This window comes from Gekko japonicus, unplaced genomic scaffold, assembly GCF_001447785.1.
Source record: "Gekko japonicus isolate JY-2015 unplaced genomic scaffold, Gekko_japonicus_V1.1 scaffold258, whole genome shotgun sequence".
Classification (NCBI taxonomy): domain Eukaryota; kingdom Metazoa; phylum Chordata; class Lepidosauria; order Squamata; family Gekkonidae; genus Gekko; species Gekko japonicus.
In genome coordinates this window covers 568,392-588,876 of record NW_015164190.1, presented here as the reverse complement: position 1 = coordinate 588,876, position 20,485 = coordinate 568,392, and the positions used below count along the sequence as shown (strand labels likewise).

General features: G+C 42.5%; 1 protein-coding gene across 2 annotated transcripts; it reads left to right on the top strand.

Annotated features, from left to right (window-relative positions):
- The first annotated feature begins 944 nt into the window (after positions 1–944).
- Positions 945–20,361, top strand: NASP (nuclear autoantigenic sperm protein (histone-binding)). 2 transcript variants are annotated; one of them, XM_015408275.1, is made up of 15 exons: positions 945–1,033; positions 2,842–2,898; positions 3,150–3,260; positions 3,729–3,809; positions 7,215–7,318; positions 8,493–9,527; positions 13,935–14,017; positions 15,440–15,516; positions 15,598–15,671; positions 16,345–16,533; positions 16,846–17,012; positions 17,679–17,735; positions 17,825–17,896; positions 18,871–18,999; positions 20,258–20,358. In XM_015408275.1, exons 2-15 carry the CDS (start codon positions 2,849–2,851, stop codon positions 20,300–20,302), a joined length of 2,274 nt encoding a protein of 757 aa, XP_015263761.1. In that variant the 5' UTR covers positions 945–1,033; positions 2,842–2,848; the 3' UTR covers positions 20,303–20,358. The 2 variants fall into 2 exon arrangements, with proteins under 2 accessions (XP_015263761.1, XP_015263762.1); XM_015408276.1 differs by lacking the exon at positions 18,871–18,999 and having other exon boundaries at positions 20,258–20,361.
- The last annotated feature ends 124 nt before the right edge of the window (positions 20,362–20,485 follow it).

Genomic DNA, 20,485 nt, shown 5'->3' with positions numbered 1-20,485 from the left:
TGAAGCTGCTGGCATTAAAGTTGTAAGCCAGCGATTTGGCTACTGCATAAATTAGTTTGCTTTGGCACATCCTTCCTGAACTAAGATAAAAATGTGTGCGCAGGAGGCTAAAAAACTGAGCTAGCTCACACTAACTCAACTTACAGGGAACACTGGTGGGGAGCAGGGGGAGGGAGGTATCCCATCAGCAGGCAGGTGAAGAAGAAAAGGGTCTTTCCTTACCTGCCTGCCTCATCCACTGGCTCGCTTGGCCTGGGAGTGGGAGAGCCCTTAGGCTGGTGCAATTATTACTCAGGGAATATGTGTTGTGTGCTACTGTAGTGGCAAGCCTCACCCACCCACTAGGTAGCAGAGACTGTATACTTGCGGAGTATTAATTGCACCAGCTGGCTCTCCTTCGCCTCTAGTGGCTGAAGGAAGAATGTAGCTGACAAGTAAGGACACACAGGCAGTGGGAGTCATGGGGCGTGGGGCATAAGTGAGGGGGCACCGCCCTCTAAATGCCCCACTATGGCTACAGGCCTGAGGCCACCACCGAACTACAGAAGGCGCTGGCAGGTCCATTACTTGCTCTGCAGTACTTTACATTACTCCCGTGGGCTACAAACACTTCGTCCTTGGTCGTACATTTGCCGGGATATCATAAAACACATAAACACACTTCAGCTCTTGGACTACGTTTCTCTCAGTACTAATCGCACTACAGAGATTAGAGAAACATACATTACATTTCCGCTCGCGTTGTAGCATATGAGCAACTGTTACCACGGCATTCCTTGGGAGACTACAATTCCCTCCATGCTTTGAAATCGTTCGAGTCGTAAAGCTTTGCTTCCCCGATTGGCTTGGCGATTGCAAGGCATGTTGGGAGTTGTAGTTCCTTTGCTCTAAGAGCGTGCCTCGCGCCGCTGGGGCGTGTCCTCAGGGGGGCTATATAAGCATCTGGAGGGGCGGTGGGCTTCGTTTGTCGGCTGTTTGTTATACCTCTGCTGGGGGTTTACGGAGAATCTTCAGGTGCCGGCTCAAGCTAAAGGTACGAGAGGGATTGAGCTGAGAGGTTGTGCCTTTGGGAACTGGGTAGGAAAGAGGCGGATGCTTGTTCACAGTGTTACTTGTTCACAGCGATGCAGGGGCGGTGCAGGTATGCCTTAGTGAACCCGCCGACAGTCTTTTTCACTCGGCGTGTTCTGTTCTTGTAATTCCCCGCTCGTTTTCCTCCCAGCGGCATGCCTCCCCTAGCCGCCCCCCCTCTCCTCAGTTTAGTACGTGACTACTTCTCACTGTGTGGGGGAAGGGGCGCTTCTTCTCAAACGGAGACGCCACGTGATCTGACTTGAGTTTGTGAGCCGCCATTTTTAGTACCCATCCGTCCGACGCGCGTTGGCAGGGAAAGGGGGAGGGCGCCGAGATAGAGAAGGGCCGGTCGCGTCACATGACATTCTCTCAGCCTGTCAGAAGCAGCCGTTGAGATTTGGCGCCAAAAGTTCGGAGGGAGGGAGGGAGAGGAGGAGGCGGGAAAAGGAGTCTATTGTCTCTTCAGGTGAGCGGTTCTCTCACTTGGCGCCGCCCCCTCTCCGTTCTTGGTGCCGGAGAAGACAGCGGCTTATGTTATCCTGTCTGTTTTCAAGCCTGTTCACAAAGCTGTTCAGCGAGTTTCTTGTACTTGGTGCGGCTTACTACTGAATGAAGGTTCAGTACTATTATGTAGTTGGTTCTGCCTTATACGGTGGGAGCGTCCTATCGCGCTGTACCGTTTGAGGTGAATTAGCTGCTTAGACTTACCATAGGATCTGGTGCCTGCTAGGGATAGGTCAAAAATCAAAGCTTGAAGTGCTTTTCAGTGAGCTTGTCCACAGACTAATTTTCATCTGTTCTTCTCTTTCTTCCCCTATATTTCTCCAAAACGCTGGAAAAACGTACTCCTAAGTGTCAGCGGTTCTCCAGTCTTGTGATAAAGGTGCAGTGCCTGGCATCCCAAAGCCTTCAGGAATTGTTAGCTGATAAACCTGTTACAGCTATTGCACTTCTTAAAGAAAAAATGAATAATTTTTTTTGAATTATGGATTGTGAAACAAACAGAGTTGTATATCCTCACTCTGATTATGTTTGGAATTTTGCCTTTAAGTAAAAGTTTCCAATCAAGGGTGCTTGTTTGATCTAGCCTAAAATAGTTGTGTATTGTTGAACACATATTCAGGTCTGTGAAAGTGCTGCAGCCTGAGTTGGAATAGATCTGAAAGGCTGCTCATTTGCTACCAGGGCAAATGAAATTGACTACTGGAAGCTGCTGAGTTGGGTGTGCAACTGAGCTGGTCTTTTAACCAGTTTAAGACTAGCATGCTTTTTTCAGACTAAGGTATTTAGCAGTTATGGGGTTCTCTTCACAGAAACAGTAATAGTTCTTGGAGAACTGGTGTTCAGAAGTATGGCCAATGAAAGTATCTCATGGCTGAGTGGTTTGTAACTGTTTCTTAGCTATAGTGTATTGAGAGATGTGGCAGATGCTAAGCCACAGCATATGTGTTGTATTGAGCTATGTGCTTTCTGGTTATGTTTGGTAGCTGCTGAGCAACAGTTTAAAATTATTTTTAACATCCAAAGATCTTATTTTGTTGGTTTACTGCTGGCTATCACTGATTGTTGAATTGGCAGTTCTGTGTTTCTGTATGAACTGGAGGTGCACATAATGAAGTTGGCAGATGTCTTTCTGCACTAGCAGGCTTATGGGAAAGATATTGGTGATAGTCCATTCTTCTAAAAATGCTAAGGATTTTTTAATGTTACAAATGCTAACTAACAAAACTAGGATCACTAGTTATTTTCTAACTGTGAAACTTTCAGTTTCAGAATGACAGAAGAATCTGCTGCTCCTTCTACTTCTGTGGACAAAATTGACAGGTAAGATACCAGTTAGTGGGAATACACAAATAGAGCATACATCTGTGTGAAACAAAATACTGTAACTTTCCTTAAAACAGTTGACACTGGTCCATTTAACTTGCTGCCATCAGAAGTAATAGACTGGAATAAATCCTGAGCATTTTTGTTGCCACTGACTTGTTATTAACAGCCAAGTTAAATCTCCCTTCAAGTCAGAATTCAAAACAGCTCCACTATTTTGACCAATCAACCTGTCTTCATGTTTCTAGTATGGATGTGGATGGAGAAGCTAAGAAGCTGTTGGGCTTGGGGCAGAAAAACCTGGTAATGGGCGATATTCCAGCAGCTGTTAATGCATTTCAAGAAGCAGCCAGCATGTTGTAAGTAATGGGATATGATTCTCTTCTGTTGAATTTGCAGCTAGGTGGGAACAATATGTTAAGTCTTAATTTTTCCACCAAGCAATTTTGGTTAGTGCTTATGTTTTTCCCCCCTTATAAGCTTACATGGGTGATCACAATTATGTTTTGGATATATTTTTCACATTAGAATACCATGGCTTATTTTTGATTTATTTAAATCAGATGAGCTTTGGCTTTGCTTTGTATTGCTTCTTGTGTTGAAGCCTAATTGTAATCGGTCCTGGAGAAGTAATGTCAGTAAAGGGAGAATAATTTTCAGTATGTCTGGGAGAATTTGTTAATCCACACTGTTAAATTTCAGGTTAAATTAAGGAAACACCCCCACCCCGGTAATTTATTGAAAATTGTCCATGAATGTTGTCATTAAGATTGCTATAGTTTTCCCAGAAAAAAGCATGGCGCTAATTTGTAATGGCTTCTCTTTAGGGGTAAGAAATATGGTGAAACAGCAAATGAGTGTGCAGAAGCTTTCTTTTTTTATGGGAAATCTCTTCTAGAGTTGGCAAGGTAAGCTTATGGGTTGTGTTGCAAGACACTTGTATTTTCTTCTGTATTGTAACTAGCTCTTGTGTAAGGGGTAAAATTTCTCTTAACGGAATAGCTAGCTGCAACAGAGTAGTAGTATGATTAAGCCTAGTAGCATGGGTACATTGCTAAAATATTAGTGGGAAGAGCCCCACACTTTGAATGAATTATAGAAAACAAAGACCTGACTGGATCAGGACATTCTAGTTAGCATGTTTCAGTTGTTTGGCTGGCTAGGTCAAAATCAAAGCAGAGGAAGGCAGTAACAGATTTATACTTCCACCATTTGGGTCTTGATAGCTACTGAATCATATAGCCTTCTCCAGCTGATTTTGCAAAGAGGCAACTAGAATTGTATACTGTTCTAAATGCAGTTATACTACTTCATTTTTAGTACTCTTCTGATTAATAGTCAGTCTAGGTCCTATTACTATTTGTCATTGGAACAATAATCCTAATGTGCATCACAAGTTCTTATTTGCTTGGTTCAGAGTGCCTTTGTGAGCTCTTCAGTCTTAGCCTGCACTACCTGATTGTATGTCACCTATCTCTCCTATATAATAATACTATTTTCACGTGGCGACATTCCATGCCCTCCCTCAGCCACTGGCCCATCAGCTGCCACTGAAGAGTACTCAGGTGCCATTGGCCAGGTGCTGGGTCTGCTCCTCTTCCTCGTCCACTCCCCCTTCAGCCACTGTGCCCTGTCAGAATTACTACAACAAACAGGACCACGGTGTGTAATAGCCAGTGAAATCACCGTGTACAATTAAACAATATTTGTTTGTATTTGTTTGTTTTTATATGCAATGTTGAGAATTCAATTATTACCAATAACACTACAATATGTGATATAAAGCTTAGCAGTACATACAAAGTAATACAATACTAGTTACAGACAAACGACGGAGTTCTAGTACACTATCCGTTTGCGTGTCCTTCATCAGGTTTGTCATTCTGTAATTATTTCTTCATTAGAATGAAGTGCTGCAAGCCATATTTCAAAATGCTTATACAATTTTTGACGTACGCTACCGCGCTTAGATTCTGGTGACTGGGGAGCTCCTATAGCAAGCTCTAATGTGACTGGGTCTACAGCATATAATAATTGGCTAAGCTTCCCAGTCACATTAGAGCTTGCTATAGGAACTCCCCTCCCTGATGAAGAACACGCAAACAGAGTGTACTAGAACTCCGTTGTTTGTCTGTAACTAGTAATGTATTACTTTGTATGTACTGCTAAGCTTTATATCACATATTGTAGTGTTATTGGTAATAATTGAATTCTCAACATTGCATATAAAAACAAATATTGTTTAATTGTACACAGGGATTTACTGTTTCACTGGCTGTCAGAATTACTGGCAAACGGCTTTCTCTCTTGACAAAGATGCTTTTCCTGCTTGGGTCTTGTGTGGGACTAACTCTTCCCTCAGTGGTTGTTGGTAGGTGTAACGAAATGGCAGTTACCTGTGTTTGTAAGATGGCTGCCGTCTGTCGTTGGTTGTTTAAAATGTTCCCCCATAAGGTTTAATTGAGCTGTAGTTCCAGAGAGGGGCCTGCAGGGCTATCACTCACTGGGTTGAATGGGGGTTCCTCATCTGCTGGCCTACAGTTCCCAGCTTCCCCAAGGCCAAAAAGTGTGGGAAAAGAGGGACTGTCCCAAGGGGCAGGGCAGCATCAATATAGACTCCAGCCCATCCAGCTGAGTTGTAAACGAGCCTATTTCACCACGGTAGGCAAGCAAACTTGGGTCAGACAAAGGAAACCCTTTGCAGGCCTTTGTGAGGAACTCATTGTGGCCAGTCCTCTAGGGTTTCCAGCTCCAGGTAGGGAGATTCCTGGACATTTTCTTGTAGAGTCTATGGAAGCCAGGGTTTGGGGAGGGGAGAGGTCTCAGCTGAACAGAATGCCATACATCCCACCTTCCAAAGCAACTATTTCCTCCGGGGGCGGATGTCTGCTTTCTAGAGTTCAGTTGTGATACCTGGTGATCTTCAGGCTCCACCTGGAGGTTGGCTACCCTAGGCGTAGTAGTCAGTGCTTCAGAGCAGGGTCTGCTAGATCCAGGTTCTTGCTGTAGAAGCTGAGTGGGTGATTTTGGACCAGTCAAAGATTTTCCGCCTAACCTACCTCACAGGGTTGTTGTGCAAGTCAAACAGGGGAGAGGAGAATGATGTAAGCTGCTTTGGTCCCCATTGCAGTGAAAGATTACTTTTCCTCCTGGGTAGAGGCTGCAGGTAGGGTGGGGCTATGGAAAGCTGAAGAGAGAAGGGGAAATAAAGGTAGATTGATGATTGGCTGGGAGGGATATAGGGTTGCCAACTCCAGGTGGGAAATTCCTGGAGATTTGAGGGATGGAACCTGGAGAGGGTGAGGTTTGAGGAGGGGTGGGACCTCAGACAGACAGGTACAATGCCATAGACTCCACCCTCCAAACCAACCATTCCCTCCTGGGGAACCATTGTTGCCAATCTCCAGGTGAAGGGTGATCACTCAGAAATACAACTGATCTCCAGAAGGGAGGGCAGAAGTCTGCTGCAGTCAGAGGGGCAGATAATGGTAGGTAGATGGTTAGCTGGGAAGGGGATGGTGTTGCCAACTCCAGGTTGGAAAATTCCTGGGAATTTCAGGGGTGGAGCCTGGACAGGGTGGGGCTTGAGGAGGTCACCACAGCAAATTGACGATGAGCACTCTCCCAGAGCCTCTTTCTAGACCTCGTTGTATTTATTTCCACAACGGGCCTTATTCCTAGTATTGCTATAATACAAACCCCTAGTAAAGAAGTCGGCTGTTTATTATGAATTAGTTGGCAATACTTCCAACAACTTTTTGAGTTAATTTAGTTTAATTATTTTGCTGATCCAGTGCTGCATCTTGGCATTTGAATTAGAACAGTTCAAAGTATCTACTCTACATAATGTTCAGGCTCTATAATTAGATTATATATCCAGGGCTCAACAAATTCCAGGTCGCCATGACACCTAGCAATTGCTTTGTGGTGCTTAGTGTTTTTAGCAGTGGTTTTATTGTAGAGTGTCTCAGCAAATCTTAATGCCAGTACTTAAGGGTTGGATCCAGCCAACTTTTCTGTTGGTCAAGAAGGTAATGTTTCACTTCGATCACCATAAAGGCTATCATTAGAATCATGAGACCTGCCTGGACAAAATGCATGTGGAACAGGGGATGTAACGTGGGGAATTGACTGAGATTGTGTGAAAAAGCTGGCAGCTGCTTTATCTTTGTGGATCAGAATGTTTTGTATTTTGTGGTAGCAAAATAAAAATAAACCTGAAAGCTTGACAAATTTGTTAGGCTTTTACAGCCAAAGAAAATTTGTCATGGCCTGACTATCAGGATAATGGGTATTGCTTGTATCTTTTTTAGAATGGAAAATGGTGTGCTAGGAAATGCCTTGGAAGGAGTGCAAGTTGAAGAGGAAGAAGAAAAGGCAGAAGACTCAGTGGCAGAAAGTGCTGATAATATAGATGGTATGTATGGTTCTGTTAACACCCAATCTAGATGCCAAAGTGTATATATACTAAGTGTATACTGGAATGTTATTGCCCAAGATGACTTGCAACGGGAGGCTCATGGCATGATGTCGGTTTGGGGGGAAACTTGGAAATGATGTCACATTTCCCAAGGAATTGCTGGAGACTCGTTAAACCATAGAGGAGTGAAGTCAGGCAGATGGCCATTTTTCCCCCCTGCTGCTGCTCAGACTGGTGGCAGGAAACAAGAGGAGGAACTTGGAACCCAAAAATCTTAATAAAATGACCCAAACCTTATCTTTTAAATAACTTGGACCAGCATTCAATTGACAAAATTCTGTATTTTTGTTGAGCTGTACATTAAGGCAGACATAGTCAGCTAATCTATACTGTGTGGGCGTAAGCTTAGTTTCTGGATAAAGGTATTGATTTGTGCCTCACAGTTTTAAAAACAATTGACTAGCTGTCCTTTTCCTAAAACCTGGAACTTAGAGGATCTGACTACTGAGGAGAATAGATTCAGGTGGGTAGCCCTGTTGGTCTGAAACAACAGAACAAAATTTGAACTTTGTTGGTCTTAAATGTGCCACTGGACTCAAATTTTGTTCTGCTGAGGAGAATGTTATTCTTAAACTGTGGAAGCATGCAACACAAGAGTATAGTGCAGTTAAAATTATTTAATGCACTTGTATAACACTGTTAAATCAAAACATTCAGATCAGTTGTTTGGCTTAGCTATGGCCTAGATTTCATGGCAGGGCAGCATCTAATTTAGCTATCGAAACTCTGAAGCTGTGCTGAATTGCATTCTAGACATATGTAAACATATGCAAAAATTCCCTTAAGGAAGGGGCTTGCATATCCTCATTGTCTCCTCTTTTCCCACCCCCAAATTGCAGTAGTTACTTCTGGAATGTTTCTCATCTGGACAGAGCTTGGCATCTCTTGCTTGGCTGCGGCTCTTGCTGGCCTACATTTCATTGCTTATGCACACCCCTTACAAGCTTTTGGTGTTAAGGAAATAAATATGTTCCAGACTAGATATTCAGAAGCTTTGAGTGCTGTGATTTGGTGTAGAGAGTTCAGTGGGATTAAGGTGGAATGTTAAGATCATGAATGCTTATCACTAAATTCGAAGGTTTTTTCTGCTTCATCTTCTTTAATCATGTAGAAGAAGCAAGGGAGGAATTAAGAGAGCAGGTATATAATGCCATGGGGGAAAAGGATGAATCCAGAAAAACTGCTGAAGAGCCTCTGGTATTGACGGAAGCTGAGATGCAACTGAAAAGCAAGGATGTGGAAATGGAAGAAGTTAAGGAAGAAAAAGTACACAAGGAACCTATGGATATAGAACAGAAAACTTACAAAGAGAGAGAGGAGGAGGAGGTTAATCCACAAAATCAGGTGGAAGCAGCTGAAAGAGAAAAGCAAGAGGCCAGTGAAATAGTTACTGAGGTAGCAAAAGAAGACTGTACTGCCATGAAAAATACGTTAGTAGCTGCAGAAGAGCAGGTGAGTGTACCTGAGGAAGAGAAGCCAGTGACAGTAGAAGAGGCTGAGGAAGAGACGCCAGTGACAGCAGAAGAGGCTGAGGAAGAGACGCCAGTGACAGCAGAAGAGGCTGGGGAAGACACCACTATAAACAAGCCCATGACTACAGAAGAAGCAGCTGGGTCACAGCAACCAGTACCAGCAGGAGAGGCTGTGGAAGATGCTTCTGTAGAAAAGATGCCAGTGGCTGCAAAAGAGGCTGTTGGAGAAGAGAAGCCTGTTGAAGTAGCAGCTCAGGAGGAAAAAATCAAAGAAGCAGCAGCAAAGCTTATAGACCAGGCTGCTGAAAAACAGACAGACAGTACAATAGAAAAAAAAGTAGTGGAGGAAGTGGTTAAAACTTCAGGAGTGACAATTGAAGAATTAGCAACAGCTGTTGAGAAAGCTGAAAGCCAGGTAGAGACAGCAATAGAAAAAAAGCCAGCCAGAGCTATTGATGAGAAGGCCAAGAAAATGGAAACAGAGCAAATGGTGATGGACTTGAAAGAGAAAGAAGAGCCCTTGTCTTCAGGAAAAGTATTGCCTTCAGCTGCAAGTGAAATTACTGCTGCAGGGGGCACAGAGCCATCACAGGAAGTTGAAATGGAAGAAAAAGCTGAAGCTGCTAAGGTAGAAAAGGAGGAAGAAAAGGATGACGAGATGGGAGAGGGCGAAGGTAACAGGGATAGTAGATAATTGTGGTTGGATTACTTAGAGAGCTAACCTTTAGCAAAACAGATCCATTCAGAATTTCCTTTCTGCCATAAAACTGAGGGAAGAGAAAGGCCTAGCTTAAGGGGACCCATTAGAAGCTTTAAGAAAGAGCAGACATTTCATTGGTTCAAACCTATTTTTAACTAACATGCTGAGCAAAGCTGTTGACTGTTATGGGGCAGTGGCTAGCTTGAGCAGTAAATATAAAGTGATGGCTGATAGAGAATACTGAATGGATGTTCACTGCATGCTCATTTAAGTTTAAATCTTTAACTACTGAAAGCATAGTTTCTCTAATCTGACAAGACAGCAGAATCCACAGAACTAAAATTGTTCTCAGCTGTATAAGGCTAATATAGTGGGTCTAAATGTACACAACTAGAAATCAGTGCAACTAGTACAAGCGTCATAACTTTTTGTCCTGCTTTTCTTGCTTTAGCATTGCTGTTAACTGCTTTATAACCCTTTAAGCTTGCATTCACAACTGAGGTTTTAGAACTGTAAAACTTCTATAAGCATAATGAGCTGCTGGTATGAAGTTAGGTATCTGACAAATTTTAAATAGTTGCTACTATCTCCAGGCAAAATTCAGTGGCAAGTTTGGTTTAGTCCTGTTTATCTCGGCTTCTGAATGAACCTCCTCTAGATAAAGCCCATTGTGATCTTGATAGTAGAACTTGTAAATGGAAATTTGGTTAAACCAAGTGCAGAGTACTACCACTTTAAAAATCAAGATTAGCCACAATGCACCATTTACAGAAATACCGACAGACTGATAAATTTGGCTGCTTGTATATCTGTCATGGGGCCACAGTGGCTCAGATGTTAAGCCGCTGAGCTGCAGCCTGGAAGGTCAGTAGTTCGGCAGTTCAAGACCCTAGTGCCGTGAGCTCCCCAGTTCCTGCCAACCTAGCAGTTTGAAAACAACAACTTGCAAATAGATAATAGGTACCGCTTCGGTGGGAAGGTATCAGCGTTCCGTGCGCTTTGGTGTTTAGTCACGGTGGCCACATGACCACGGAAACATCTTTGGATAGCGCTGGCTCTTCGGCTTGGAAAAGGAGATGAGCACCGCCCCCTAGAGTCGGATTCGACTGGCTTTCGAGCAAGGGAAACCTTTACCTTTATATCTGTCATTCAGCAAGCATCTGTTGGGTACAGCAGTTTCAGATTACTTCTTACCACCTGTTTGGGGTAACTAAAATATTGCTGCTTAAGTATCTACAGTGATTTTTGCTTACTGTGCAAACATTTTGTTTCTGTAAGCTACACAGAGTTCCACAGAAGGATAGGCCGTTTCTGTTAACTGAGGGGACCCACTCAGCCTCCTATGATTTTGAGAGAACCGGGTTTATTTTAAACTATTAACCTTCCCCTCAGACACTAGGTGTTCTAAAGGTAGTGAGTGTCTATTTTTATTTATTTATTATTAAATTGAATTTGTTAGGCTGCCCTTCCCTACAAGAAGGGCTCAGGGTGGCTTGCAACAAAATAATATACAAAATATCAATGTAAAACTTAGATAAAAACCAATAAATATCAATAAATAGAACAGTATATATACAATATACAAAATGGCGGAAAAAAATCCAGCTCCCCAGCCTCCCTGGAGGGGAGGGGTTACAAGGGATAGGAAACTGTAAGAATGCCAAAGGGTGCCCTGCCGCTGTCCTCAACCAAAGGCCTGGTGGAACATCTCTGCCTTACATGCCCTGCGGAAAGGTAACAATTCCCACAGGGCACGGATGTCTTCTGGAAGAGCATTCCACCACCAAGCCCGCGCCCTGTTTGAGGACACCAGAAAGTTTTTATTTCTGGAACGGAACGCTCTTCCAGGGGCATACTGGAAGTCCCGAAGTTATGTAAGTCCCTGACCGCTATGGGCCTTAAAAGTCAAAACCAAAACCTTGAACCTGATCCGGTGCTCCACTGGAAGCCAGTGCAGCTTACGCAGCACTGGTTGAATGTGTGTTGTCCAGGGGGGTCCCGGTAAGGACCCGCACGGCTGCCTTTTGGACCAGTTGGAGCTTCCGGGTCAGGTGCAAGGGCAGGCCTGAGTAGAGTGAATTACAGTAGTGTAGCCTGGAGGTGACCATTACATGGATTACCGAGGCTAGGTCAGGGTGAGACAGGTAGGGAGCCAGCTGCCTGACCTGACGAAGTTGGAGAAATGCCAGCTTGGCAACCTTTGCAACCTGTGCTTCCATAGACATGGAGGAATCCAAAGTCATGCCCAGGCTCCTGATGGCCTGTGCTGGTGACATAGGCACACCCTCAAGAGTCAGGAGCTGGTAACCTGATTGAGTCTCTCCCCTACCCAGCCACAGAACCTCTGTCTTACCTGAATTCAGTTTCAGTCGACTCTGCTTTAGCTATCTCACCACAGCCTCCAAACCTTTGGCTAAGTTCCCGGGAATGGTATCTGGCTGGTCACCCATCAGCAGAAATAGCTGGGTGTCATCAGCGTATTGATGGCATCCCAGCTCGAAACTCCGCACTAGCTGGGTGAGGAGGCTTTGGGTTCACTGCTGTGAGGTAAGTTTTGTGGTGCACAAGTAGAAAATGGAAGTCACTGAGGGCAGGAATTATATATTAACAATAAAGAAGATTTATTTATTTACAAGTAGGTTTCAAGGAACAAATCAACAGCACAGGTCTCCGGATAGACAAAAGAGAACCTGGCTGAGGCACATCAGTTTAGAGTTTCAGCTTTAATTCTTCCAAGCATACAGGCTTTTACCAAGTAGCCACTAGGTTGGATCCAAATACACGCATGATCCCACCCTCACCAGCCTGTTCTTTCCTAAGAGTCGGGCTAAAAGGCATAATAAGGTCTGCTTAGTGCCAGAGACAGGCCTAACACTTCGGTACTCTATTCTTGGTCAGAAGGAGAGCCAATGAGAGTAACACTCCCCTAGGCCTCAAGTGAGTGGCTGTTTCCCCCTTCAGGGGCAGGGACAGCCTTCTATCCCTCAGATATACTTAATATTAAATTGAATAGGTGACATTGTTTTCAATTCTGTTCCATAAAGGTTAGTTTCTAACAGACTAAACTGTCATGAGCTATCTCATCAAATTTCATGAGGCTAGTGCTCAATGGTATTGGTTAGCTTCTCTAGAAAGCTGCACTGACACTTGGTTTGATATATAAATGTTGGCCATGTTAAGCCAGCATTCCTGAACAGCAAATAATTTCTAAGAAACACAATTTGTGTGTTTTAATTTCAAACAAATGTACCCATTTTTTCCTATCCTCGTCATATATAAACAACTTTTTAGCAGCATGGTTCAGATTAACCTGTGTTTTAAGAAATCCAACTTACTCATGTGAGGAAGAAACCCATGTAAATATGGGTTCAACAGTGCAAGATAAAAGAACCCTTGAAAAGGCATCTGAAACTGAGGTGGCTCTGGAGAGGGCAACATACACAGAAGGATGTGTGTGATTCTCTATAGGATAGGATCCTGTAATGGCACTTTCCTTCTATCAACTAAGAATTAGTATCATAGCACAATAGTTCTAGTGGCTATTAGGAACTGCAGAAAGAGAAAAATACCCAAAAGCTTCTAGCCATAACTTGCTCTTCTTTCTCCTCCTCTGGCTGGCTTGGGAGTCTTAAGATGACCTGTTCTAGTCATCTCCAAATGCTAATGATGGATTAGTGCCCCAATTCACAAATTCTCATGTATACAGCATGGTGATGACTTGCAGCAGTGTGTGAACATTCTGTGTCTACTTACCAAAGAGATGTTGGCGGCAGAGTTTAGGGCAGTGGTGGTGAACCTATGGCACGGGTGCCAGAGGTGGCACTCAGAGCCCTCTCTGTGGGCATGCGTGCCATCGCCCCAGCCAGGGCCAGACCATCATTAAAGTGTCGAATTCTCTGCCAAATAATTTTAAGTAAATGAAAGCATTTGGGATTGCTTTCCTTACTTTGTTTGGATCATCTTAAGTTAATGTATGAGTTGTTTTTTCTAAAGTAAAACCTCAGTATTCAGGTTAAATTGCTGTGTTGGCACTTTGCGATAAATAAGTGGGTTTTGGGTCGCAGTTTGGGCACTCGGTCTCTAAAAGGTTCGCCATCACTGGTTTAGGGTCATACTGCTGAACTGGTAAGCCTTTAGTGTTTTGTCAGTGCACAGTTTGTATAGTATGTGCCAGAATAATCTACCCATGAAACTGAAATCTCTTTAGGTCTGACTACATGAGACTTTGTTCTTGCAGGTCACACAACTACCAAGCCAAAGCATGTAGATTAAAATCATTGTACTGAATGGGAAAAGAATAACTAAATTAGAAAGAGGAAAGTAAATGGATTAATGCATAGCAGTGCACTTGGCCTACATTAATGAGAAATTCTTCTTGTAGAAACAGAAGGGTCAGAAGACGACGACAAAGAGAATGACAAAGCAGAAGACGATAAGGAAAATGACTCTACAGTTGAAGAGAAGGTGATGTATGCGTAAATGCTTATTGCAGTAGCTGATCAAATCTTTCATGAATTAAGGCATATTGGATTCGATCCAGTAATCTGCTTGTGGTATGGAGCTTTCCTGCTGTATCTTCTCGCTCCCCAAATACTGCCTCTGGGGTTCAGGGAACACTGGGTGCAATATGGGGGGCCTGCAGTGAGAAAATTGGCAAAAATCATGCACACATGCCCTAGTGACAGAAGGCCCTTTTATTTGCAGAAACAGAATATAGGTTTGAGTCAGTTGTCTCAATGGAAAAGAGCTAATTACAGGTGCTTTATAAAACACAGTAGAGTACTGAAGTGAGCAGCTAGACCTTGGACCTTGAGAAGCAGGATTATAACATGCATCCAGGTTACCTCTCTGTCCAGAGTTATTTAACATGATGCTAAAGGCTGTGCCAGATAGCCCCTTCAAATGTACGCAATATGAATAAATTCTAGTCGGGACCTGCTTAAATAGCTAATTTAGCATTTGGCTTGATTTGACCATATGAAGTCAGTTCTTAACTGAGTATGCCACGGTATTCTTCCTATTTCCTGCTCTTAAAGTAGTTTCTTGGAACTGGTCTTATCACAGCTGTCGTGATCCCAAGAAATGTCTTGTGTCTTTTCCCAAGTAGTGCCTACTGATTAAAAGAGCATGGGGAGCTATTAGTGATTTAACCTGAGCTAGGACAGTTTTGAGGGAATGTGCTCTTCTGTAAACAGTCAAAGGTATAACTGCTTGAAAATCAAAATGATTTGTTCTATATTCATTCAGTTCCATTATGGAAATTGGGTTCAGGAGCAAGAAGAATTACTCGGTGCCATTCATTGTTTTAATACCACTTTCTTTGACATTGTTTTCACAAATATGGTAAATTGAACTATTTGAATGTGGTTTTTTTGTCAGCAGTCATTTCTTGTTGGAGGAGTTACTAAGTGAAATAGGATGTATATCACCTTTATTTGTGTGACATAGCTTAGGTAGTTTCCAGGCAGTGTTGGGCAAGCAGTTCATTGGAGATCTGCAACTCTTGTCTTGGCTTGGTTGCCGTACTTTATGATGGTCATCAGATCTTCTCCTCAGAATTCTGCACAGGGTGGGGAGAGGGCATTGTGCTGAACAGTATGAGAATTGCACTGCTTCAGGGGCGCTCAGTATGACAGAATGGCCCCCTCCTCTTAAAGGGAATACAATTTTCACAAGCTTTGGAGCAAGCAGAACACTGTATGAGACTTCTCCAACTTTTTAGTTTGAGAAGACAATATGTGTATTGCTGGCCTTCCTGCATTGCCTGAAGCTAACTTTGCTTTTGTAAAGTTAATCTGTTTGCTTCCTACCAAGGATGGCAGTTTTCCAGCTAGGAGGCAGGTTGCTCTTTTGCCCTTGCCTGACTTTGATGTATTCTTCCTTCAGGAGAGTGAAGAAGATGAAGTTGGAAACCTAGAGCTGGCCTGGGATATGCTGGAGCTGGCAAAAGTAATATACAAAAGGTATGTCTTTGTGTTGAATGAATGTTAACAGTGTTATTAAGGTGTTGCAGTTATCTTAAATTCTGTTTTTCTTTCATCTAGACAGGACACAAAAGAAGCTCAGCTTCATGCTGCACAGGCTCACCTAAAACTAGGAGAAGTTAGCATTGAATCTGGTAACTACCTTAAATTTGTTAATAGTTATGGTGTTTTTATGAATTATTTTAATTGTATTTATATAGTACTTTTATGTAAGCCGCCCTGAGCCTGTCTTGGTGGGAAGGGCAGGGTATAAATCGAATAAATAAATAAATTAATTAAAATACACATACAGGGAGTTAAGTTAAATGTCCTGCACATGGTCTTTGTGCATATGGCAGTTCATTGTATGACTAGTTGTATTGTATAAAATCTTATGCTGGACAGCATTTTAGTTTACATCCACTGCAGATATTATCTACGTTTCAGTAATTTGTGGCACATGCATTAAATATGCATTCAATATCTATGTCTTGTCGTATTGTTCCATATGTGGCATCTCCTTCAGGGAATAGGGTGGGCAGCTTTGACTTTTTGTTATGTTTCACTGTGTCCAGGCAGTGTTGGATACAGTAGTCAGGATAATGGAAGCTAGAGGAGATCTTACACTGCCCTTCAACTTGGAACTACCGTTATAAATACATTATAAAAGTCTAATGTTTAAATATTTATTAATGCATGGACCATAATTCAATAGAAGCCTTCTTCCAGACTATATGTACAACCAAGGAATGAGCTGGGGGGGAGGGTAGCTTGAAGGTGGTGTTTATGAGAATAAAACTGCATTGATTTTTCTGGCGTCTTGTGCAGAAAACTACATCCAAGCCATAGAAGAGTTCCACTCCTGCCTGATCCTTCAGCAGAAATATTTAGAGGCCCATGACCGTCTGCTTGCAGAAACTCACTACCATCTTGGATTGGCCTATCATTACAACAATCAGTATGATGAAGCAGTTCTGCAGTTCAGTAAATCAGTGGAAGTAATAGATAAAAGAATGGGTAAGTAAAAACACTAGAATACACATTCACTCTCATACAATTTTAACAGAGAATTAAACTGTTGTACACTGTATGCGCCAAGCTCCAACACTGGTCATTTTGTAACCGGTATTCAGGATACTACTTTCTTGAAGGAGTACTAAGAGCTAGTAAGTCAGGTAACAAAAACAGTTTGCTATAACAGGTGAACTATTGCTGAATCTAGAAAACCTGCTTAATCCAGCAAATATTACCATATGAACTTTGTGCAAGGACCAGAGTTGACAACACAGTTCAAACACTATTAATAGCTTCTGATGCTTCCTCCTTTAGTGATGCTCACTGAGCGGCTAAGAGCAAAAGGAGAAGGATTAGCTGAAGATGAGAAGGAAATTGAAGAACTAAAGGGATTGCTTCCTGAAATTAAAGAAAAAATAGAGGATTCAAAGGAGTCTCAAAAGAGTGCAAGAGTGGCTGAACTGGCTCTAAAAGCAACTCTGGTATGTTACAGCCCTGTTTTGTAGTGAGATGGTTATGCCACAAGCTGAATGCTTAAAAGCAAATGTACATGTTCCTATATAAATTGGGTGTGTTGTGGCTTGGCAAAATCCCTCTTACTGTGCCTGAAAGGTGTTGTATAAAAATGTCAAAGACAGGGCAAAAATATTTGCATCCAGGGAAAGATTGGAAAGAGCGAGTGCCATTGATTCTTGCTTTACATTTTTAATTGGAAATAATGAGGAATTTCTCATTCCTGATTCCAGATTTCTAAGGTGTTTTGCATTCCTCTGGTGTTAAACCCATATTGTAATTGCAGGCTTTAGTGCAAGATTACAGGCGGTAATTGCCAAATGGAACTTTGGAGATCCAATGGATGACTTCTAGCTAGGCAGAAATACAACTCATTGAAGATCAGCTTCCTATTTATTTAAAGAGCATTAAGCCTTAAGCTTTACAAGTACAGCCCCAAAACTTGAAAGAATGCATACAGAATAAAAACAGTGGAGAGAAGTGCCTGTTATAGACTTCATCACATTAAAGAACCTGAAGGTTCTTTAGGCAAGTACCTTTGTCTAAGGCCTGTGTGAATTTGGGGCATACCTCCCCTATTTAGTAGACTATTTAATAGGCTATTAGTACAGACTAATGGGTTTCTTTGCCTCCAGGTTGGTGGATCATCTTCTAGTTTTCCCCAGGGATCTGAAAGCAGTTTGACTTCAACTGTAAGTGGTAGCAGCTAAAAATAAAGCAAGTTTAATGGAAATGTGGTGAAATATTTGATAGGAACTTTCTGACTTCTGTTTTGTAATAGAATGCAGTTGGACAAACAGCTGATGGAGCATCGCAGTGTATTACAGACATCTCCCATCTTGTTAGAAAAAAGGTGTGTGTCAGTTGGAGCTTACAAGTACACTGGCTTGAAATAGTTATGTCTCTTTGTTAAAGGTTGTACTAGTCCTACATAAGATCCTTTCCACTGGGAGCCAATCAGTCTGGGAACCATCCAGTTTCCTTGGTAGGTTTTGATGGTTTTTTGTGCTGTGCAGCACCTACCTGACCCAGCCTGGTTTAATTTCAAAGCTTAATTGTGTGGGTCCTGCAGGCACTCAAACTTGGCTGTGTTTAAAAAAAAAAAAAAATTGGCTGTGTTAAGGACCAGAAAGGTTGTGCTCTTAAACATTCACCCTGAGCAAAGATAGCATGGAGTTCATAGAAACTGAACTTCACAGCCAACAACCAGGCTGAACTGGGTTCCCATAATTCAAGTGGAAATGGAGAATTGGTTAAAATAGCAAAGCTAGTCTAAGAAGTTATGTGTACACTTGCACAACTGTCAGTACATAGTAAATCCACTACTATTCTAGCAAATCTAACTTAGAAGGTAGAAGTCTTTTATTCAGTATAGAAGTGGGACTCAAACAGAAGCAACATGCATCTTGTGAACTCCACTCTGGTCTGAATGTGAACTCCACTCTGGTCTGAAATAGAACTTGTAGAAGTTCCCCTTCTGACACCTGGGAAGGTTTATTACTGGGGTCAGGGGACCTACATCGATTAATAGCCGTGGGTCAGGAGGCTGCAGCAGCAAGAGGATAAAATTTCTCTTTTTTTTCCAGTCAGCAAAGCTGCACTGACAGAAAAGGGAGGAGAGGGTATTTTTGCCTTGTTTTCCACTGCAGCCAGGTAGCTATTAGTGCACAAAGGTCCTGTGGCCTGGGAATAGATTTTCCCAGGGTCAGAAAGGACTACTGGATTTGTCCTATAGGCTACCAGACAGTGGTCCATGCACGATACTTTTTAATTAAGACTTTAAAAATGAAGTTATACTTTGTGAAGACTAAACAATTTTGTCTTCAGAGGAAACCAGAGGAAGAGGCTCAACAGGGAGACAATGAAGCTAAGAAATCTAAACCAGAACCGGCTGTCAATGGTGGTGGTGATGCTGCCCCCAGTGGAAATGAGGTTGCAAAGAAAATGGAAGAGGAGGTGGGCAGTTGAGTTCAGGAGTTGATATATAAACGTTTCTCTTCCTGGGCATACTTTACTTGCCTATTTTTAATTGCCTGCTGGTATTCTTTCTCCCCTTCTTAAGCCTGGAGTCACTCACGTTAGAATGCATGCTGGGGTCTCTATCTAACTTTAATTTGGACATCTGGGTGCCACACTAGTTCTATATATTTGCAGGTAGCAGAGCACACAGTTTAATTCCTTAATACAAGCAGGGGACCCAAAAGGACTTGTGGGGGGCATCTCATTTTCCCTCACTGTTAATGCTTTAAATTCCCTGAAAGCCTCTATATTCTCACCTTTCTTTGTTTGCTTCTCTCCTTTCCAACCATTAAGTAACCTTTTATTTGCCCTCCCATCTTCAGCTCTATTTATTTACTTCATTTATACCCCACCTTTCACCACAATGGGGACCCAGAGCACCTTACAGCATTCTCCTGCCCTTCATTTTATCCTTAGAATAACCCTATTTGGTGGGATAGGCTGAGTGTAAGTGGCCCAATGTCACCTAGTGAGTTTCCATGGCAAAATAAGGATTCGAACCTGGGTCTCCCAAAACATGATCTGAAGCTCTTAAGTACTACACCCATACAGCTTTCAGTGTGGTAGCTGCTGTTGAACAGTAGTGGGCAGCTGGGCCTGGGTGAGTCATGGAAGTTGTGTGGTAGCAAGTCACCTGTGATTGCTGCCAGGCCTGGCCCTCATGCGACCTCCCTCAAATGCGAAAATAGCCCTGCCCCCTCCCCCGCAGTCTTTTATGACTGAAACAAAGGCTAGAAGGCTGGCAAGACTGTTGTGGCTGCCTAGCAATGGCCACTGAGGGCATTTGTTTCTTCTAGTATTTTGGGGTCCCCCCCCCCCCCCCCCCCATATTTGTTTTTACATTTCATTTTTTTTTTTTTTTGCGAGCCTGGGCCTGTTCTCAGGTTTGTAGAAGGATGTGGCTCCAGTCTCTAGATTTACAAGTATCCACAGATGGAGCCACGTTTTGAAGTAGATATATTGGTTATTTCAGTAATATTATGCAGGAGTCTTAATCCTGCACAGTTTCTCAAAGCAGCAAGTCAAATAATCTGTGTATACCTTTGTTAACTTGTGACATTTGCTGAAACGTGGCCATACCTTCACCACCAGTTAATACTGTACTTTAAGAGTTCTGAATTTATTAGAGGTGTTGTGTGAGTCAACTGTTGTGATAAAAAGGAATTTATGCTAAACTACACTTTTCTTTTTACAGACAGAAGAGAGGCCACAAATTGATACAGTTCAAAGTGCTGTATGATAGATCTTTACTATTGAACACTCCCTCCCAAGGACAATGGGTTTTGTATATAATGTATTTTTTCACTTTGACAACTTTTGTATTCAATAAAGATTGTATGCAAACATTAATTTTGCCTTAGTTGATGCATGTTTCAACAAATAATGGAACTACATAGCCCAGCCTAAAATGAATGTTGGGCTT

What these genes read in the sequence shown, in the direction of transcription:
- NASP (XM_015408275.1), top strand. Translation starts at nt 2,849, where the DNA reads ATGACAGAAGAATCTGCTGCTCCTTCTACTTCTGTGGACAAAATTGAC. An exon ending in AGAAGTTAGCATTGAATCTG is followed by an intron (nt 15,672 to 16,344) that starts GTAACTACCTTA and finishes CGTCTTGTGCAG; the next exon opens with AAAACTACATCCAAGCCATA. An exon ending in TGGCTCTAAAAGCAACTCTG is followed by an intron (nt 17,013 to 17,678) that starts GTATGTTACAGC and finishes CTTTGCCTCCAG; the next exon opens with GTTGGTGGATCATCTTCTAG.